Source organism: Arachis stenosperma, chromosome 10 (assembly GCF_014773155.1).
Source record: "Arachis stenosperma cultivar V10309 chromosome 10, arast.V10309.gnm1.PFL2, whole genome shotgun sequence".
Classification (NCBI taxonomy): Eukaryota; Viridiplantae; Streptophyta; class Magnoliopsida; order Fabales; family Fabaceae; genus Arachis; species Arachis stenosperma.
In genome coordinates this window covers 117,614,574-117,635,387 of record NC_080386.1, presented here as the reverse complement: position 1 = coordinate 117,635,387, position 20,814 = coordinate 117,614,574, and the positions used below count along the sequence as shown (strand labels likewise).

Here is a 20,814-nt window from a genome sequence, read left to right as displayed (position 1 = left end):
AAGATGGAGTCCCATGATTGGCAATATATTAAAAAAATAGATAAAGTACTAATTTAATTTTTAATATTTTGAAGGCGTTATTTTTGTTTTAAAAAATTTAGCATATGTTTAATGTTATTTTTTTGTTAAATTTGATAACTAATAGTTAATAAAATAAGTGTGGACATTAATAATATCATTAATTAAGTCATATCAAAATATAATTAAAAATTTTTTATAGTATTTTTTTTTACAAAACTTTAAATCTTAATAATCAATTATTAATATTTTAAAAAAAATTACATACTAAAATTAAATATTATTGACTTTTTAATATATAAATTGTTTGCATCAAATTCAATGGTAAAATTGCATTAAATTATTTTAAATTTGTTGACACTAAAATAAATTTTTTAAAAATTTTAAAATTAAAATAAAACGTTAAAATATTATGGACCAAATATTAAGATTTGGTCAAAAATAATACTTTTTCCTTTGAAAATTTTCAATTCAAATATCATTTTGATAGTTCCGCATTCCAATTCCTCCTCTACCCTCTAGGCCCTACCTTTTCTCAACGAAATTCAGCTAGCAGCGCATAATAAGAGAGAGAATAATGAGAAACCGTTAATTCCGTTATAACTTATAAACATAAGTCTCTTCATCGCGTCGCCGGAATCGGTCTTCGATCCCATTGGAAAACCAGATTTCCGACACCGGAGGAAAGGAAAGAAGCACCGATCGGATAGAATCGTTGCTGTGGTTATCGCCGACGAAAGAGAAATGGTGAACTCGTTAGTTGAACGTGCCACGAGCGACATGCTGATTGGTCCTGATTGGGCTTTGAACCTTGAAATCTGTGACATACTCAACCATGATCCTGGGTACACCATTTATCTACATTCTTTCTTCATTTGCAATTTTCTTCTTCGTTTTTGTCTCGGAATTATTCACATTTTTTTATGAATGAAATTTTTTGTTATTTATTTTTCTCAAAATCTTCACACTTTCCATTAATTTCTAATTTTCTAGATATGTTGTTGCCTTGGAGGTGAAGTTTTCTGCAGTTACTTATTCTCGGCGATGAATTACGATTTCAATTTTTGCATTACTGGCTTAAAACCAAGGAACAACTATTTTAAAAAATAAGAAATAGTAAAGAAATCTTTTAATTCGACTGTAAATTCAGATACCTAAGAAAATGATTCAGATTATTTTAAATGACAAGAAAAAAGGAGATAAGTGTGAATATTTTTGTTTATGGAGTGCCATCAGCGATGTCTAGAATTGGAATCTAGAATTGGCATATCTGAATTTAGAGTTTTGATATTCAGTATAAACTATTATGGTACAAAACCATTATCACAGAGTGATTTGTGCAATTCACAGGGATTCACACTGTACTTTATTTAAGAATATAAAACCATAAAACACTATACTTGGTGAAAACTACACGCAATAAAACTTTGTATCGTTGATTATCCATGAATTTATACAGTTCTTATAATTATGTAGTATTTATGTTAAATATAAAAAAAATGTATTATTCATGCTCATTGTGAGTGATGTCTTTTGTCATTGGGAGAAAGGTGGTGCCATACTGCCATATCAATTTTCACTTATTCTTGTTTCTTGTGTGCACTTTGTTTCGAGCTTTCACAAGTTGAAATGGAACTCAGTGTACAATATTTTATTTCTCTCTTTCTTGGTTTATACTTCTAGAGTTTGAGAAATCAATTTGGTTATGATTTATCAGGCAAGCAAAGGATGTCGTTAAAGGCATAAAGAGGCGGATTCGAAGTAAAAATCCTAAAGCTCAACTCCTTGCATTAACTGTAAGTAGATATGTTTATGTATCTTTCATGTATGTGTTTTCCTTTTCACATTTATTTTTATTTCAAACTTCGACAAAGTTTGTCACTATTTGAGTTGTGAGGTGCTAGGCTTGAATTGCAAGCAATTAAAATTCTCGTAACATCATTTTGTCACTTCTAGTTTCTCTGTGAAATTGAAGTGTTGTCCAGATAGCTTCTTAAATATGGCTTTCTTTGATGTTCCAAAAGTAGGATCAATGTACTAAATTTTGGAGACTTGGAGTTGAGTCGCTAGTGTTCACTGTAAATGGTTAATATCTATTCTTTAATGCGGTTGTTGTGCATTCAGATTGCCTTAGACAGAGTTTCTAATGAAAATAGCTTAGTAGCTGTTTAAATTATGTTTCTTTAAATAGGAAGATTTTCTCAATTGTGGATATAACAAACATATTTGTATCATCTTTAACAACAGCAAAAGCTCATTCGGTTTTAAATTGGTGTCTAATACTTTAGTTGCTGGAAACAATTGTAAAGAACTGTGGAGATACTGTTCACATGCATGTTGCAGAGAAAGAGGTTCTTCATGAGATGGTGAAAGTAGCAAGGAAAAAGGTAGACATATCTCTTTTATGTTTCCATATCCTTCCTATCATACATGCTTTCATTTTATAAATTATATTTATGTTATTTGTCATGCCAATTGTAGCCTGATTCTAATGTCAGAGAGAAGATACTGAATCTTATTGATACTTGGCAAGAAGCCTTTGGAGGCCAAAGAGCAAGATATCCTCAATATTATGCTGCATACCAAGAACTGTTGGTAGGTTTACAAACAAGTTATTTTAACTTAATGATCTTATTTCCTTATATATGAACATGGGGGGAATTCTCTAAAAAGTAGTATTTTGCATAATTCTTTCATCTTACTGTTTATATGGGTTTTCAATGTGAATGGTAACATTCAAAGCACTTGCACATACATTTAAGAATTAGTTTTTGTTTATTTCTTGAATCCTATGAAGTATTTGTCTGTTTCAGCATGCAGGAGCAGTATTCCCTCCAAGATCTGAAAGTTCTCCACCTGTATTCACACCTCTACAAACACGTCCATTGACATCACATCCACAAAATATCCGCAACTTTGATGTGCAGGGGGACACAGCTGGGTCATCATCAACCGGGTCATCAACCGAGGCTGAGTTTCCAACCCTAAGGTGTATTTCTATCTCTTTTTATTATGAGAAATGGACTCAGTTTTCTTATGCTGATCTATATAGTTTTCTATTACTTTCATACTTTCCTTCTATCTTATGATCTTTCTTTATCGGTAATTACATATAAACCCAATGTAATTGAGTATCACAGCCATATCTACCACCTTGATCACTTGTTTCAGAACTATCTTTTTACTTAGAGCAAATGTCATTTTTAAGCATTTTTTTTCTCCCAATTGGCATTGCCTTCTAACTATTTTTCTAACTAAAATTATTGTTAGATCTTGAATATGGTTTGAAGAAGGAATCGATTTCTATTCCTGGATTCCAACTTCTGATAGGTATTTAGATTTTAAAGAGAGATGAGAGAGAGAAGGTACTTTATGTACTAACTTTTTTACGAAAGATTAGACTACCAAAAACAACTATTATGATGATGACTATGATGAGGATGATAAAAAAACTATGACATATAAGGAAATGAGTTTAATTAACATGTTAAAGATTATCAATGAAAAAAGTTCTATAAAATTTTCTACCAACAATGCTCTTATCCTATACTTTTTTAATTGACCTTTTTATGTCCAGTTTGTCTGAGATTCAAAACGCACGTGGTATCTTGGATGTTCTTGTAGAGATGCTGAATGCAATAGACCCTGGAAATAAAGAAGTAAGTTATTCAGTTCAATTGTTCAAATTATGGTGCTTATTTGTGTGTGATGCTCAAGACTTCTATAGATAAATCTACTTCTTCAATTGAAGAATATATTTGTAAATCCTAATAACATTTCATAGCAAAATGAAACAAATCCAAATCAGTATATTCACCATTTGGTGTGACTTTGACCAATCTATTATAGACTATTATTATAAATACGAAGTCTGATATGTTATTAAATTTTGGTCTAATCTAAAATATATTAGAACGTATAAATAAAGCATTATTAAAAAAACACATTTAAATTTATAATAAAATTATGTAATAATAAATAATTAAAAATACTCAAAAGTTTAAACTCCATTCATTATACTTTTTAAATTCTAACATAATTGTTAATATATATGCTCAACTTAAGTGACCAATTAGATTTTTAAAGGTAAATATATTTTTTGTCTCTAATATTTTTAAAAATTTTTAAAATTATCCTTAGCATTTTATTTGATTCAATTTTATCTTTAATGTTTTAAATAAATTTAAATTCTACCTATGACTTCAATTTTTTAACCGTCAATAATTAATAAATATTTTTCTTCCAATTTTACTTTTATTCAAAATTTTAATTTTAACTTCAATCTACTTAAAAATTATAACGGTTTCACTAGATAGATAACGAAAAATGCAAACAATATAAACAACAAGCTACACATAAATATGAAAAAAGCGTATTATTCATTCTTACTCTCAATTACACCTTTCTCCTTTTCTATTACCCTATTTTCACCGCAATCACTCCACTCTCTCCTCTCCTGTTACCGTCAATGTCGTTGGCAGCGCCGCAATAAAAAGAAACATTCATATACAATAAAAAACAACATTCATCGAACTTAAAGCAACATCCATCGAACTTAAAGAAATATTTATGCACAATAAAAACTAAACATCCATGTACAATAAAAAGAAATATCTGTGAGGCTATACGACATGATTGATAGAAGGTGGAGGACGCAGAAGGAGAAAAAGAAGTTCGACATCGGCAGAGGGGCACGATAGAGGATGACGATGCAAGGGGTGTTGCAATCGTGTCTTCGACGCGACTTCTCCCTACAATAGCGACGTGAAGCCCAACGATACAGCAGCAACGACAGAGGGCAGAGGCAATCCCCATGGCACGATGGAGGCGCAATGAGGCCGGACTGCGTGCGGCGGTTGCAGACGCATGAAGGAGCCGAAACGCGTGACAACGGGCTACACCACAGGCCACTAAACATAAAAAAGCATATTATTCATCCTTACTCCTAATTATACATTTCTCCTTTCCCGTTATTCTATTTTTTTCGCAGCCACTCCACTCTCCTCTCCCCTATCACGCTGTCAATGGCGCTGGAAACACGGGACCTTAGCGTCTCAATAAAAAGAAACATCCATGTACAATAAAAAGCAACATCCATTGAACTTAAAAGAAACATCCATGTACAATAAAAAAATGTCTATGAGACTGTGCGACGTGATTGGTAGGTGGAGGGTGTCCCGCATCGCAGAAGGAAAAAAAGAAGAAGACCGACGATGGAGGAATTGATGGGATTGGGATAAGATTATAATTTTTAAGTAAATTTGGGTTAAAATTAAAATTTTGAATAAGGATGAAATTGAAAAAAAAATATTTATTAATTATTGACTGTTAAAAAAGTTTATTGCAAAGATAGAATTGAAATTTATTTGAGATGTTAAAGATAAAATTGAATCAAATTAAATGTTAGAAATAATTTTAAAAAATTTTAAAATCGTTAGGGACAAAAAGCATATTTTATCCGATTTTTTAATATTTGAATGTGTTGGTAGGGGTGAAAATTGATCGAATTAACGGTTTGCGGGTTGAAACTTAACTGTGCCTAGAAGCTATAGGAAATGGATATATTAATTTGGGTTGGTTCTAACAACAGAATAAGATAAGACATTGAGAACAAATATAAAAAACAAAAATATAAAATTAGTGTTCTTGTATTTTATTTAGCGATAAAATAAAATAAATTATGAAAGAATAATTTATTCTTATTTTTTATTCCAAAAATTTGAAAAAAAAATATAATTATAAAAAATTAATAAAAAAATAAAATATATTTTTTGTGAATATTTTTTATATATTTTTTTAAAGATAAATATAAAATATATTAGTGCAATATCTCTAAATATAATATTTTTATTTATATCTTATTTATTAAATATAATTTTATTTCTATGTATTTCTATTTGAGTATTCTGTACATGTAAACAAACATAAGTCAGGACAGTCAAAAAAAAAAAAAAAATACATAAGCCAGGTGACCTATATTTGATATATGAGTATCATTTATTTATGTTGTTACTATTATCTTCCACTTGAATTATCTGTTATGAACCACTTGCAAATATGTAAGTTTAAACCATAAAACTCAAGGACCGATGATTATCATGTTTTAAATTTAAAACAAAAAGAAAGAAAACTGACATGTCATGTATAACCTCTAATTTTATTTTCAGGGGCTTAGACAGGAGGTTATAATTGAATTGGTGGGCCAGTGCAGAACTTACAAACAGAGAGTGGTACATCTTGTTAACTCAACTTCGTAAGGCCTGATGTCCCTTTTCCGTGATATTATGCAACAAAATTAGTTTTTTTTTTTTTTAGTGACGCAAAATTGGCTTTATTATCCTATTCTTAACTTTTTTTTTCGTTTTTTTAAAAAATACCTATTTTTAACTATAAAAAATTTAAACGTGGACAAAATTAATTATAAAAGAATAAAATTAATTTTTATTTATTAAAAAATATTATATTTAACAAAAATAATTAATCATTAACTTTTTATTAATTTTATTTAAAAAGTTAAAATATCTAAATTATTTTCATTTTTTTAATTATTTTCGATCTTATAAATTCTTCAACTCAACTCTCTATTAACGTTCAACTTTTAAACACCATTATTATATGACCATCACAAGTTCACAACCGTTACCAACACTACCATCAACACAACGCAACAACAAATAGCAACAGAAAGAATGAGACAAAAGGAGATAAATAACATTAATAAATAGAGAGTATGCACTTTTTGAGAATAACGACGAGGCAAATAGAGTAGACAGGAATAATTTGGACATTTTAATTAATTTTTATTGAAATTAATAAAAAATTAACAATTAATTATTTTTGTTAAGTATAATTTATTTTTTATTAGTACAATATTAGTTTTATTTTTTTATAGTTAATTTTGTCAGTGTTTAAATTTTTTATGGTTAAAAATTTTTTTTTGAGTTGTGTTAATTCCACTATTTTTAATATACCTTTATGTGTACTGAATACTTTCTATTTTTAGATATAAAAATGGATATAATGAAAAAATTATATGCAATAACTGATGTCTATCAGTCTATGGTTTCTAAAAAGAAAATTATACAACTTAAGGTATACTAAAAAATGGTGCAAGTATAATTTTTTTTTAATTGTATTCCTAGTAGTTTCTCTTCAAATTCAAAGAAAACAAACTGGTATATTAACTTTTTTAATATTTAATTTTTCCAGTGATGAGTCACTCCTATGCCAAGGTCTAGCTCTTAATGATGATCTACAACGTGTACTGGCCAAGCATGAATCCATTGCTTCAGGAACTTCTAATCAAAAGGACAACGAGAAACCAAAGCCTTCAACTCCTGGAGCACTTGTTGATCATCCTCTGGTTGATACTGAAGATGGTGGTAAACAAAGCGATGAGAGGTAATCGGGTCTCCATTAGCATAATTAAAATCCATGTAATTAATTATTGGATGCTATCTTTTTGGAGTTTTAGAAATTTTGGATAATTTCTAGTAGAGTAATAATGTTTTATTGTAAAATTAAGGTTTTTAAAATTCTATTTTATTCTTTCATTTATATTCTTTAAATTTGCACATAGATGATGGAAATGCTATTTTATTTTTGTGTTTGATTTCATAAATTAGTACTGTACTAATCAGTTATAAAATCTTGTATTTGATTAATTAGGTCATAGATTTTTGCTTTGGTTGCAAAATTTGATATTACTTCATGCATGAAGCCGATATATGAATTATTACGACCAATTTTTTGGTACTTTTTAAAATCATGTCAAAATTGTTGAATTTGATCTTGATAAATAAATTTGGAAAAGTTGTCAGTGTAAGATTTACTGACGCAATTAATTTTTGATACCGTAGACAACAGCATGAATTATATACCAACTTTCTTCGACAATAAGGTGACGTGTTTGCATAGTTCCTTCAGGTTATATATATCTTCATTTTATTTTACTTTATGTTTGCAGATTACCATCTAATGCTGAAGCTGAGTCCCAGACATTCAACCAATTACTACTTACTGCACCCCCAACAGCAAATGGTTCTGCTGCCCATTTGAATGTTAATGCCAAATGGGACCTACTCAGTGGTGATGACTATAACTCATCACCAAAAGCTGATAACTCACTTGCTCTTGTTCCTCTAGGAGAACAGCAGCCAGCCAGTCCAACACCTCATCAGAATAATGCACTTGTTCTTTTTGATATGTTCTCTAATGGTAACAATGGACCTGCTCCAATTCTTGGCCAACCAAATTCATTATCCCCCCAATTTCATCACCAGACATTCATATCTCAAGGCATATTTTATCCCAATGTAAATATGCCAAATGTGGGATCACCTCATTATGAGCAACAATCATCACCATTTGCACAAACCACAGCTCCTATTTGGAATAATTCTCAGGCCCAACAACAACATCAACAACAACAACAACCACCACCAAATTCACCAGCTTATGGTACACCTAATGATTCTTTATTTGGTTAAATTCTTTCACAACAACTACTCTTTTTCCTTAAGCAATTGTTATGATATATAATGAAGTTTGACCTATAATTTTCACTCATTTTTTTAGATGAACCATATTAGGTATAGATAAAAAATTAAGTCACTAAATCAATTACTAATATAAAATACATATTAAAATACAAAATATACATTAAAAATGAGTTAAACTACGTATGTATTTATATAGCTGACGTATCATTTTTTTGTTTTTTGATATTATTACATCACTCATGTTTTTATGGCTATAGGCACACAAAGTGGTGGATCATTTCCGCCACCTCCTTGGGAAACAACCGAAAATGGTAGTCCTACAGCAGCAGGCAACCAATATCCACAACCGTTACAGGTCACTCAAGTGGTTATGACACATGTACAGAGTGCTGGTACGCATGGTCAAGGACTACCTCAGCCAATGGGGAATGATCAAGCTATCAGTATGTATATGCAGCAGCCAAATGCAAATACCTATATGTCAACAATCAATAACAATAATGCTGGTCAAAGCAATCAGCAATTCCCTCAGCAGATTCAAGGTGTTCCTAGTGGTGCTTACATGTCTATGGTTCCACATCAAATGCAAAATGGCAACATGGCTTACATGTATCCACAACAAATGTACGGCAACCAATTCGTCGGATATGGTTACGGTCAGCAGCAACAAGGGGTTCAATATGTTGAGCAACAGATGTATGGTTTATCTGTGAGTGATGACAATGGTATGAGAAACTCTTACCAAGTTTCTGCTACTTCTTATGTGCCATCTGGAAAACCTTCAAAGCCAGAGGATAAGTTGTTTGGGGACCTTGTTGATATGGCTAAAGTGAAATCCCCTAAAACAACTGCTCCTGATCGAGCTAGTAACACCTAGAACTGTTAGGTTTGCATCTTTAACTTTGTTTGCCACATGTTCTCCTCATTCTTTTTCTTTAATATTTTACACTTTTCTATATCTAGTATTTAATATATCAATATTTTTATTTTATTATTTTATAATCATTTTCCTATTTTGTGGTGCTTGGCTAGAAAATTATGTTAGATTTGTACATAATTTGTTCCAGAGAAAAACACTTGAGATTGAGGATGAGAATTCATTTTTTCTTTTGGTACAAAGACGGTGAGAATTCATGAAATAAGCCTTTTAGCATTTTTTTTTCAATTTAAAAGATAACTAACATAATTTCGTATTTTCAAATTTTTTCATGTAACATTTACACGCGGCCATAAAAGTAAAAGAAAAAAAGAAAAAGACACCCACCAATCTCTGTGTATGTTTTAAAAAGGTGAAGATCGCATTGAAAAAGAAAAAAAAATTATGGCAGAAATTATACTTAGAAGGACTATGGCCTGTTTGGATAGGTTTATAAGTGACTTTTTTTTTTTAACTTATGAAAATGTGTAGTATTAATATCTGATACAATTTTTAAAACAAAATTACAATTTTTTAAAAAGTTATTTTAGTGCTTAAGGAGAAGTTAAAAAAATGACTTCTCTCATAATAAAAAGCTTTTTATTACTTTTCTTTTAAAATAAATATTTTTAAAACTAAAAAAACCAAACACAAAATAACTTATTTATAAGTTACTTTTAATATAAGCATTTATTGTTTAAGTTATTTTTTTTAAAAATAACTTAATTAAGTTATTTATCCAAATTAGACCTAACTGTAGTCTATGGCATTTTAAAGATGTACTATTCCTTATATTTAAATTAACGAAATTATAAACTAAACGTAAACCATCTAAGTTGAATTTAATTAATTTAAACTTATTTTCAATCTTAAAAATACAAAGAATAAAGTACTAAAAGAATTATTCTTCACATCCAAGCAATTTTACTATTTTAGCATCCAAGTTTATCCAAATAATTTAGAGGCACGCGCTTTTTCTTTTTTCATGTTCTTCTTCCTCTTCTTCTTCTTCTCTTCGCGCTCGTTTATGCACAGAGTATCTTCTTCTTTGCATTCTTTTTCACGTTCCTCCTCCTCCTCATTCTCCTCTTTCTTTTTTGCGTTTCTTCTTTTTCACGTATTTTTTCCTTATCGTCATTCTTTTATTGTTGTTACTGCTGTATTTTTTTTCTTTTCCTCCTTCTCTTCCTACTGTATTTAATGATTTCAGTTCATTCTAAATATAATTTCAGTTCATTTCAGAATATAATTTCGATTTATTTCTGAGTGAATTATTTTGTTATGATTCTTCTTGTTTCACTATCTTGAGGGGAATAAAACCAAGAAAAAGAGAAGAAAAATAAAAAAAGAAGAAATAAGAAGAAAAAATTCCTCAAAACTTCTAATCGTGTTCTTTTCTTGTCTTGTTCATCTAATCAAATAAAAAAGAAAAAATATATAATGTTACAAAATTACTTGATGGATTTGGATGTGTTTTTGTTCATGATTCAATTTTGTTTGTGTGTTTATTTTCGAATTAAGTTTGTGTGTCGTAATCATTAAGTAATTTTGATTTATTCTGGATTTAAATAAGGTGCATTTAATCTGTGCTTGTTTTGAAATGAGTTTACATTTTGAATTTATTTTTGGTTCATTTTGAATATAATTTCGGTTCATTCTAAATATAATTTCGGTTCATTTCTGTTATACATAATTCAAAATTCTTCCTCCTCACGTTCTATTGCTTCTTCACCAGGGAGAGAAGGAAGAAAAGAAATACAACAACAACAAAAGAAATTATGATAAGGAGAAAACACGTGAAGAAAAATGAACACAAAAAAGAAAGAGGAGGAGGAAAAACGCGAAAAAGAAGGCGAAGAAGAAGAAGTTTCGTGCGTAAACGAGTGTGAGAAGAAGAAGAAGAAGAAAAAGAAGAAGAAGAAGCGTGTGTAATCACGCTCTTTTAATGATAGTAATTTTTGTTGGTGTTGAGATTACTTAGATAAACATAGATGAAAAAATATTTGGATGTATAACAACTTTGGTACTAAAATCATGTAAAACAAAAAACAAAACTTCATCCAATATATATATTTTTTCGACATGAATAAAAATGTCCTCTAAGTTAAGGATTTTAATACACCAACTTAAGTTTTGTCTTTATAGTTTGTTCATGACACGATCTTTTCATAAGTAGTCTATCTTTTGGGTTATCAAATATCAAAAATAAATAAATAAATAAATAATTCAAAAGTGTATATTTCATTTTCTTATTTTTTGATATATTAGTGATACGGTCGTCACAAATTCGACGTTATAAATCGGTATTATGTATCATAAATCGGCATTATGTACCATAAATTGGCTTTATGTACCATAACTCGGCATAAAGCGTTACACTTCGTCTCAACGGACTGTATTCTAAAATAAAAACGTCTGACTTAGTATTATTACCTACTAAATTTCAATAACTACTCCTTAATGCGGATGAGAATTAGAAACGTAACCGGCATATTCCATTCCACTTATAAAGGTATGACATCTTATCCTTAATGGACACACTGAATTCACAGTACTAACTTAAGTATCGGAGTGCCTTTTGTAGGTACACTCCCCTCTTTACTCATACTCTTCGCAATTGGACATTTTCTCAGGGAGAAAGCTTGGAGTTCCAGAAGCTTATAGATCAGCGTTGAAGGAAACAATTCGATGTCGATTCTTAGAGGCCGAACTCCCCTTGAAGTACCCAGACAAAAACAATTGGCGCCCACCGTGGAGCTGAAGATATAATCTTTTCTTTGTTCATCGGCCAGAGCATTTTCACCTTCGACCATGGCTGATCAACTCCCACCTACACCAGCCGAACTTCTTCGGATGGTAATTGAGTTGCAACAAGCTAACCAACGCATGGCAGAGGAGAATCTGTGAATGAAAAACCGGATTGCTGAGTTAACTAATGCTCGGATTGAAAATAACAATGATCGACAAGAGTGAACAGAAGAAGCCGAGCATCAATCTGGACCGACACACGTCTCTGAAACTGCTCGGCTTGAAGAAGCCCAACTTGAGCACAATGAAGAAGCTCGGCCAGAAAATGAAGATGGCGAGCCAGACAACTCGCCTAGCCATTCACGGCCAAGGTGATGAACTTCGTGCTGCCCAGAAGGTTCATTCTACTAACTACCTTAACCCCATACGACGGGTTAGGTGATCTAAAGAAATATATCAAAAAGTTCACATCCATAATAATAGTAAATGGTGTATCAGATAAAGTTTTATGTCGTTATTTTCTATCTTATTTAGAGGGTCCTACACTTGATTGATTTTGTTCTTTGCCTGTAGATTCTATTTCTCGTTTTAGAGATCTATCAAAGCTGTTCGAGGAACATTTTTCGAATCAGCTATCTACCTGCACGATTCCAACTATCTGAAAACAATCAAATAAGGTCAGAGTGAAAGCTTCAAAGACTACATGACGCGTTTCACAAAGGTGGCCATGAGTATACCAGATCTCCACCCTGAAGTGCAATTACACGCCATCAAAAGTGAACTCCGACCAGGAAAATTCTAGGAAGCTATTGTTGTAGCCAAACCTAAAACTATGGCCGAGTTCCGTGAAAAAGCAAAAGGTCAGATTGACATTGAAGAACTCCGACAAGCTCGAAAGATAGATAAACCACAGTACAAAGACGAAGAAAAAGCTCGGGAAAGTAAGAAAAACTTTAAACCTACTCCCCGATACAAATCCTATACTCAGTTTAACACCAAGCGTGATGAAATTATCAAAGAGATCTTGAATTCAAAATTAATCAAACCACCACGGAAGGCCAGCAACTACCCAGAGTCCAAGGGTTCAGACAGATCAAAGTATTGTACTTTTCACCAGAAGCATGGACACACCACCGACGAGTGTGTCATCGCCAAGGACCTTTTAGAGCGACTAGCTCGACAAGGTCATCTCGACAAATATATTGATGGGCACATACAACGGCGTGCCCCTCCTTCTGGCAACCATAACTCAGTCGTACAGAATAGCCGAGATAAAGAGCGGCCGAACACAAGTCATCTTGACCAACCAAGAGGTATCATTAACTGTAATTTTGGAGGTTTTGCAAGTGGAGGCGCCACAAGCTCAGCAAGGAAACGCTCTTACCGAGCTATGTTGTCAATAGACGCCAGTCAAGATCATCCTCAGACGCCTTCACATTTTTCTCAAATGATATTCCAAGCTTCCGACTTCAATACCACTGTAACAAATCTTGATGGCCCTGTTGTGATCTCCATCTAGTTAGGAGATCTCCTGGTTAAAAAAGTATTACTGGATCCCGGGAGTAGTGTCGACGTTCTTTTTTATTCCACATTCCAGAAGATGAAGTTAAGTAACAATATGCTACAACCTTCCACTGGAGACCTAGTCGGCTTTTCAGGTGAAAGAGTCCCGGTTATGGAATCTGTGTGGTTGCAAACCACACTTGGTGAGGTTCCCTTATCAAAGACTTTGGATATTCAATACTTAGTCCTTGACTGTTTCAGCCTTTACAATTTGATTCTTGGCTGACCTTTTTAATCAGTTTGGCACTATTATTTCTACAGTTCATCTCTGTGTTTAGTTGACAACGCTTCAGGTTATGAAAAATTGAGCTTTATGGATGCATACTCTAGTTACAACCAGATTTTAATGCATCCATCCGATCAGAATAAGACTGCTTTCATTACTGATTATGGGAATTACTATTATAAAGTTATGCCCTTTGGTCTTAAGAATGCAGGTGCAACATATCAACGCCTAATGGACAAAGTATTCGCCCAACAGATCGGTAGAAACATTGAAGTCTATGTAGACGATATGGTCACCAAAACCAAGCTCGGTAATAACCACCTTGACGACTTCGCCGAAATATTCCATCAAATCCGAAAATATAACATGCGGTTAAACCCCGAGAAATGTGCCTTTGATGTGCAAAATGGCAAATTCCTTGGCTTCATGCTTACCAATCGAGGAATTGAGGCGAATCCTAAAAAATGTCGAGCTGTTTTGGATATGAAAAGCCCACAAACTATAAAAAAAGTTCAACAATTGACAGGGAGACTAGCTGCGCTTTCTAGATTTCTCCTCTGCCTAGCTTCCAAATATTTCTATTTTTTCCAAATATTAAAAAAGAAAAAGGTTTTTTACTGGACAAATGAATGTGAACAAGTTTTCACAACCATAAAAGAAACTATTTCAAAACCTCCTATTTTACAAACACCCTTTCAAGAGGAGCCGCTTTATCTATATTTATCTATTACTAACTGGGCTATAAGCTCTGTTCTTATTGCAGAAAGGCAGAAACAGCAGCTGCCAATCTATTTCACTAGCAAAACCCTTCAGAATGCCAAACTTCGCTATCCGAAGATCGAGAAGCTGGCGTTAGCTCTGGTATTCTCGGCACGACGACTTCGGCCATATTTCTAAAGTCATGTCATATATGTTCGGACGGATTAACTCTTGGGCAAGTCCTTCAAAAGCCAAAATTAGCTGGTCGACTAGTAAAATGGTCGGTCGAGCTTTTCGAGTTTGATATCCGATATCAGGGATGAAGACCGATCAAGTCTCAATATTTGGCAGACTTAATTTCCGAATTCACAGTCCCAGACACAAGCAAAGACTCAACACAATGGTCTTTATATGTAGATGGTTCTTCTAATCCACACGGATGTGGAGCTAGCATAATACTTGAAGACGGAACTGGTAACATTATCGAACAATCTCTACACTTTTTCTTCAAAGCAAGCAATAATCAGAGTGAGTATGAAGCACTCATTGCCGGCCTCAAACTCGCCGCCGATCTAAACATCACTGATCTCAAGGTATATTGTCATTCCTTGCTCATCGTACAACAGGTAAATAATTTATACCAGGTGAAGGATCCTTTATTATCCAAATACCTTGTAACTGTTCAAACATTACTGACAAAATTTAATAAGTGTGAAATTCAACATATACCTCGGGAGAATAATAGCCGAGCTGATGTCCTATCTAAACTCGCAAGTACTCAAACAACTAACTCATCCCTTTTTCAATCCACACTACTTAAACCCAGTATTGATCTAACAGAAATTCTAAGTGTCTCACAGGATGCAGATTGGCGAACACCTTACATGAACTATCTTCGAACAGAAATCTTGCCGGATGAAATCGAGAATGCTCGGCACTTTCGCCGACAAGCTTTATTTTTTACCATATATAACAACTGCCTATATAGACGAGGATTCTCTTGCCCTTTACTTAAATGTCTTAATAGATCAGAAGCCGACCTTGCACTAGCCGAGGCACATGAAGGAATCTATGGTACACATATCGGTGCCGAAGTCTGTCTTCCAAGATCCTCCGGGCTGGTTTCTTCTGGCCGACCTTACAATAGGATTGCAAAATAAAGGTAAAAAGCTGTGAAAATTGCCAAAAACACAGTCCAATAACACACCTCCCAGTCCCAGCTGAACTCCTGCACAATTCCGAGGTAAGTTGGCACTTTAATCAATGGGGGCTGGACATCCTCGGTCCTTTCCCTTTAGCAGCCGGACAAGTAAAATTCTTGATTGTAGCAATTGGCTATTTCTCTAAATGGATAGAGGCACAACCTTTAGCAAAAATCACTTCACAACAAATGATTTTCTTTGTATGGAAAAATATTATTTGTAGATTCGGCATACCTCGGCACATTATCACAGATAATGGTTGCCAGTTTGCTGATCATAAATTCACCTTCTTTTTGTAGGATTTAAAGGTCAAATAACCTTTTTCTTCGGTAGAACACACACAGACAAATGGGTTAGCCGAGGTTGCAAATAAAGTCATCCTACATGCCTTGAGGAAGAAACTAGGCGATGCCAAGGGTCTCTAGGCCGAATTGATACCAGAAGTCATATGGGGATATAATACCACTATCCACTCAACAACAAAGGAAACACCTTTCCGCTCGGTATATGGCTCCGACGCAATGATATCGGTGGAAATCTCCCAAGCTTCACTTCGAACTCAATTAGCCGACCACAGTATTGTAGATACAGCTTGTCAACACGATCTGGACACTGTTGAAGAAATCCGATCTTCCGCTGAAATCACACACCGTGCTATGCAACGGTTTATAACTCGGCGATACAACCAGAAACTACAACCAAGATCCTTTCAGAAAAATGACCTATTGCTAAGAAAGATCGAGCAGGCTGGCAAACCCCGAAGTCATGGCAAGCTGGCAGCTAACTGGGATGGCCCTTTCCGAATTATTGAGGTCATCGGCAACGGGGCATACCGATTACAAACACTAGATGGTAATACTGTACCCAATACTTGGAATGTATCATCTTTAAAGTCATATTATAGTTAAAAGTCAGGGACAGGCAACTACTCTTTTTCCTACTACCAAAATTTTTCCTAAAACGGATTTTGCTTGGAGATGTTTTAACGAGACTTGCCTACCTGCGCCTTTGTAAACAAAGGACTTTCAATACATATTATCTCTTGTTCTATCAAATGACTATTTTCACACTTAGCATATTTAATTCCTCTTCTAAAACTCATACTATTATTCTGGTGAATTCTATTCAGAGTGAAATTAATCAGACTTCACCGATCAAACAAATTACCAACCTCTATTCAGAGTGAAATTAATCAGATTTCACCGATCAAACATATTACCGACCTCTATTCAGAGTGAAGTTAATCAACTTCCACTGATCAAACACATTACCGACCTCTATTCAGAGTCAAATTAATCAGATTTTGCCGATCTGCCAAATAAATTGTCGATCTATGTCAAATAATATTATCTCTTCAACCATAGCTATATCAGATATAAAACAATCTCAATCATTCACATCAAATACTTCAATTTGACCTATACTACTACTATCCTTTATTTTCAAGGATATAACAATCAAACAACTACCGACTAAGGTAAATCAAACACAAGCACCATTAAACGTGCTACCAATAGAAAAAATTGTATATCACACAAACACCAACAAAAGGTAAATTTAAAACACACATATTGTGTTTAACCATTTGAATAATTTAATATCCAAAATAGCTCTATCAAAGAGCAACCCAATTTCAAAACAGATACAAAAAGTTCAGTAAAAGAAAGTACACAAATCCAATAACAAAAAAGCAAACACTATTCAACATTCTCGTCTTCCTCTTCAACAGGACCATCATCCTCCACCATGGCTCCATCTTGGATGATCTTACCAGGATTCATCTGCATAAAATCAACCTCAGGAGCAAGAAACTTGGCCTGCTTCATAACTCGTTCAAACCCTTCAACAAAGGAGTCAAGAATCGTTGTTTCCTTACTCTTTTCCATCTCTTTCAGCGGTGTTGTCACTTCAATCATCCGAGCACTCATGTTGGAAAGGTCGGCTTCCTTCTTCTTCAAATCTTCTACTTCCTTTGCATAATTTTCCTTGGTTAGCTTTAGCTCCTTTTCAGTTTCAGACAGTTTCGTCTCTAATTGAGTAACCCTAGCTATCTTCAAATCTAATTCCTCTCTCAATTTTGGATCTTTCCTCTGCTCAGACAGTTTCCAATGCTTACTTTCTAGGCTACGTCCTAAGCTCGCCAAACGTAAGCCAACCACCTAACACAGCCAGATAATGACAAAAAAAACCCAAACAGCCAAAACCAAATACATACATGCATGTACTGGTCAAAGGCGACATCCCCTACCTCTTTCGCCAATGATACATCTGCCGATGATTGGTAAACATCGTCGGCAATCACCATAAATGGAAAGTCCTTAGCCCACAAAAACGAGCCATCACTCTCATCAACAACGTCATGCAATCTCTTTTGGTTTTCATAAAAATTTTGCACATCCTCCATCGGCACCTCTTGGTTATCATCCTCGGACCCTCCTGATAAGTTCACCACGTCAGTCTTCCTCTTCTTCAAGATGACCTTTCTCCTCCTCAGCTTAGGTTGGTTAACCTCACCAGCACCCACAGCCCTATCAGCTTTCGAAGTTGATCCTTCTTTTTCGAGATTCTTACTTTTTACCCGAGCTCTTAATGTCGCAGCTGAAACTCTGGGGTATTTTCCTTCTGAAACAAAACATAACATTTAGCAACTTATTAATTTACAATATAGAAAGCCCTTTAGAGAATCTGACCCAAATATTCTATGACAGCTTTTTTATTATCCTCCCATTGAAGCAAATCAAACACAGATATCAATTCTTTTCGATCAACCATCTCTACCAAATATTCAATAATACACTAATTCTTAGGACTTATTGTTTCAAGCCCCAGAATACTCTGAGGCTCAGAACACCACCATAAAGGAAATCTTTCCCCCAACAACTCATCCACATAAAAAGGAAAATCGCCCTCAACATTTCTAACCTTCAAAAACATCTCTTTAAAGTTCTTAAACGAGGATTTGTAAAGCTTGAAAACAGCGAATCCAGGAGAACTATTTAAGTTTACCCAATCACCCTTCCAAACACCCTTCGTCTGAAAGAGCAAAAAGAACAACTCTATGGACGGAGATTCCTCCAGAAACTCTATTAGTATTTCAAAGCTTCACAGAAAAGCCCACTCATTAGGATGGAGTTAGGATGTAGCACAATTAAGTTGCTTTAATACCTGACATTGAAACTCAATGAAAGGTAGCTTCACCCTCAACTCCTCTAAAACACAACTATACATATAAAAATACTCAAACCCTTCACCCCTATGATATATACGATCACCAGTAGAACATGGGAGAAACTCCAAACGAAGCCCAGAACCGGCCCTCACAACTTTAGGCTTGTCAATCTCTTTCATAGCTCCTTCATCTAAGAACAAGGAAAAATGTTTTTTCACATCTTTGTTGACCCAGTCATAAGACCAATCGACTTTATCTTTCTTCTTTTTCATAAATTCCATTATACAGACAGAAGAATCAGATGAGGAAGAAGAAATTCAAAAAAATACGAAAGGGGAAATTTCAAGCGTACCTCTTTTACTCATGATTTTCAAAAACTGTTTCTGATAACAAATGAGAATAACGCAGCTAATGCAACCCTTTTGGATTCCAAAGTATTTTAATTAATACACTCAAAACCTGTTTTGAATTCCACTAAAATCAATCACATCAGTTACATCAAAGCAAGTGAAGGGGCATTGGGAACATGCACGTTCCCTGACGTGCATTAACTTTCTTCTCTCTCCTAGTCATACCATTAGTTCCAATGATACAAGCTTTTAATGAAGCATTTTGAATTGGGGGCTCTATGACTACTTCAAATGGCCAAGTTATGAATTCTTTCAAATAGTCGATTTACGATTCATTAAAAGCTCAACCTGCTTCATTACAACATATTTCCAAGCTAAGCTTGGGGGCTATGATACGGCCGTTACAAATCCGACGATATAAATTGGCATTATGTACCATAAATCGGCATTATGTACCATAAATCAGTTTTATGCACCGTAACTCGGTATAAAGCGTTACACTTCGTCTCAACGGACTGCATCCTGAAATAAAAATGTCCAACTTAGTATTATCACCTACTAAATTCTAATAACTACTCCTTAATGCAGATGACAATAAAAAACGTAACCGATCTATTCCACTCCACTTATAAAGATATGACATCTTATCTTTAACGGACACACTGAATTCACAATATTAACTTAAGCACCGAAGTGCCTTTTGCAGATACACACCCTCCTTTATTCATACTCTCCGCAATTGGACATTTCCTCAAGGAGAAAGCTCGGACTTCCAAAAGCTTATAGATCGGCGTTGAAGAAAATAACACGGTGTCGATTCTTAAAAGCCAAACTCCCCTTGAGGTACCCATACGAGAACAATTAGCATCTGAAAATTTTTGGTTACCTAATTAAGTCACCTTTTCTTCCTTTTTTTTTTCTTTATATAGGGTGATAATATAAAGGAGTCAATATGAAAATAACATTTTTTGACTTTTAATTTTTAAATGATTTTTATTAAATAAAAAAAGTATTGTATATTTTGTTAATGAAATAAATTTGTATTAAAAATTTATTAAACTTTAAATTTTAAATATAAAATATAATAAATAAAAAATAATATTTATTTAATTAATAAAAAGAACATATTATTTAATAAAAATGTTTAAGAATGGCTTAAAATAAACATCTTTGTCCTTTTACAGTTTTACCTGACTTCATTGTCATAAAAATCGAAAATAGAAATATAAAATAAAAAAAAATTATCACAACTTACCCAAAGAGAGAATCATTGTTCTAAAAATTGAATTGGATCGGTTGATTTGAGAATTTTTTATTTTTAATATTGAAATAGTAGTGGTGTTTTTTTAAAATGTGGATTGCTGGGGTGTTATACTCAAATGTGAAATCGTTTAACTAGGAAAGCAGAAATCGGACCGTTCA

General features: G+C 33.4%; 1 protein-coding gene across 2 annotated transcripts; it reads left to right on the top strand.

The window, feature by feature from the left end:
• Nucleotides 1–541: 541 nt before the first annotated feature.
• On the top strand, nt 542–11,287 carry LOC130956491 (TOM1-like protein 9). 2 transcript variants are annotated; one of them, XM_057883543.1, is made up of 11 exons: nt 542–863; nt 1,736–1,814; nt 2,307–2,405; nt 2,500–2,613; nt 2,832–3,007; nt 3,596–3,677; nt 6,186–6,271; nt 7,228–7,419; nt 7,985–8,478; nt 8,777–9,405; nt 11,171–11,287. In XM_057883543.1, the coding sequence occupies exons 1-10, from the start codon at nt 763–765 to the stop codon at nt 9,394–9,396; spliced, it is 2,043 nt and encodes a 680-aa protein (XP_057739526.1). In that variant the 5' UTR covers nt 542–762; the 3' UTR covers nt 9,397–9,405; nt 11,171–11,287. The 2 variants fall into 2 exon arrangements, with proteins under 2 accessions (XP_057739526.1, XP_057739525.1); XM_057883542.1 differs by lacking the exon at nt 11,171–11,287 and having other exon boundaries at nt 8,777–9,582.
• Nucleotides 11,288–20,814: the final 9,527 nt, after the last annotated feature.

Excerpts from the sequence above, each read along its gene's own strand:
- LOC130956491 (XM_057883543.1), top strand. The coding sequence starts at position 763 with ATGGTGAACTCGTTAGTTGAACGTGCCACGAGCGACATGCTGATTGGT. Across the intron at positions 3,008-3,595 it reads GCTGAGTTTCCAACCCTAAG|TTTGTCTGAGATTCAAAACG; the intron begins GTGTATTTCTAT and ends TTTTATGTCCAG. Across the intron at positions 8,479-8,776 it reads ACCAAATTCACCAGCTTATG|GCACACAAAGTGGTGGATCA; the intron begins GTACACCTAATG and ends TTATGGCTATAG.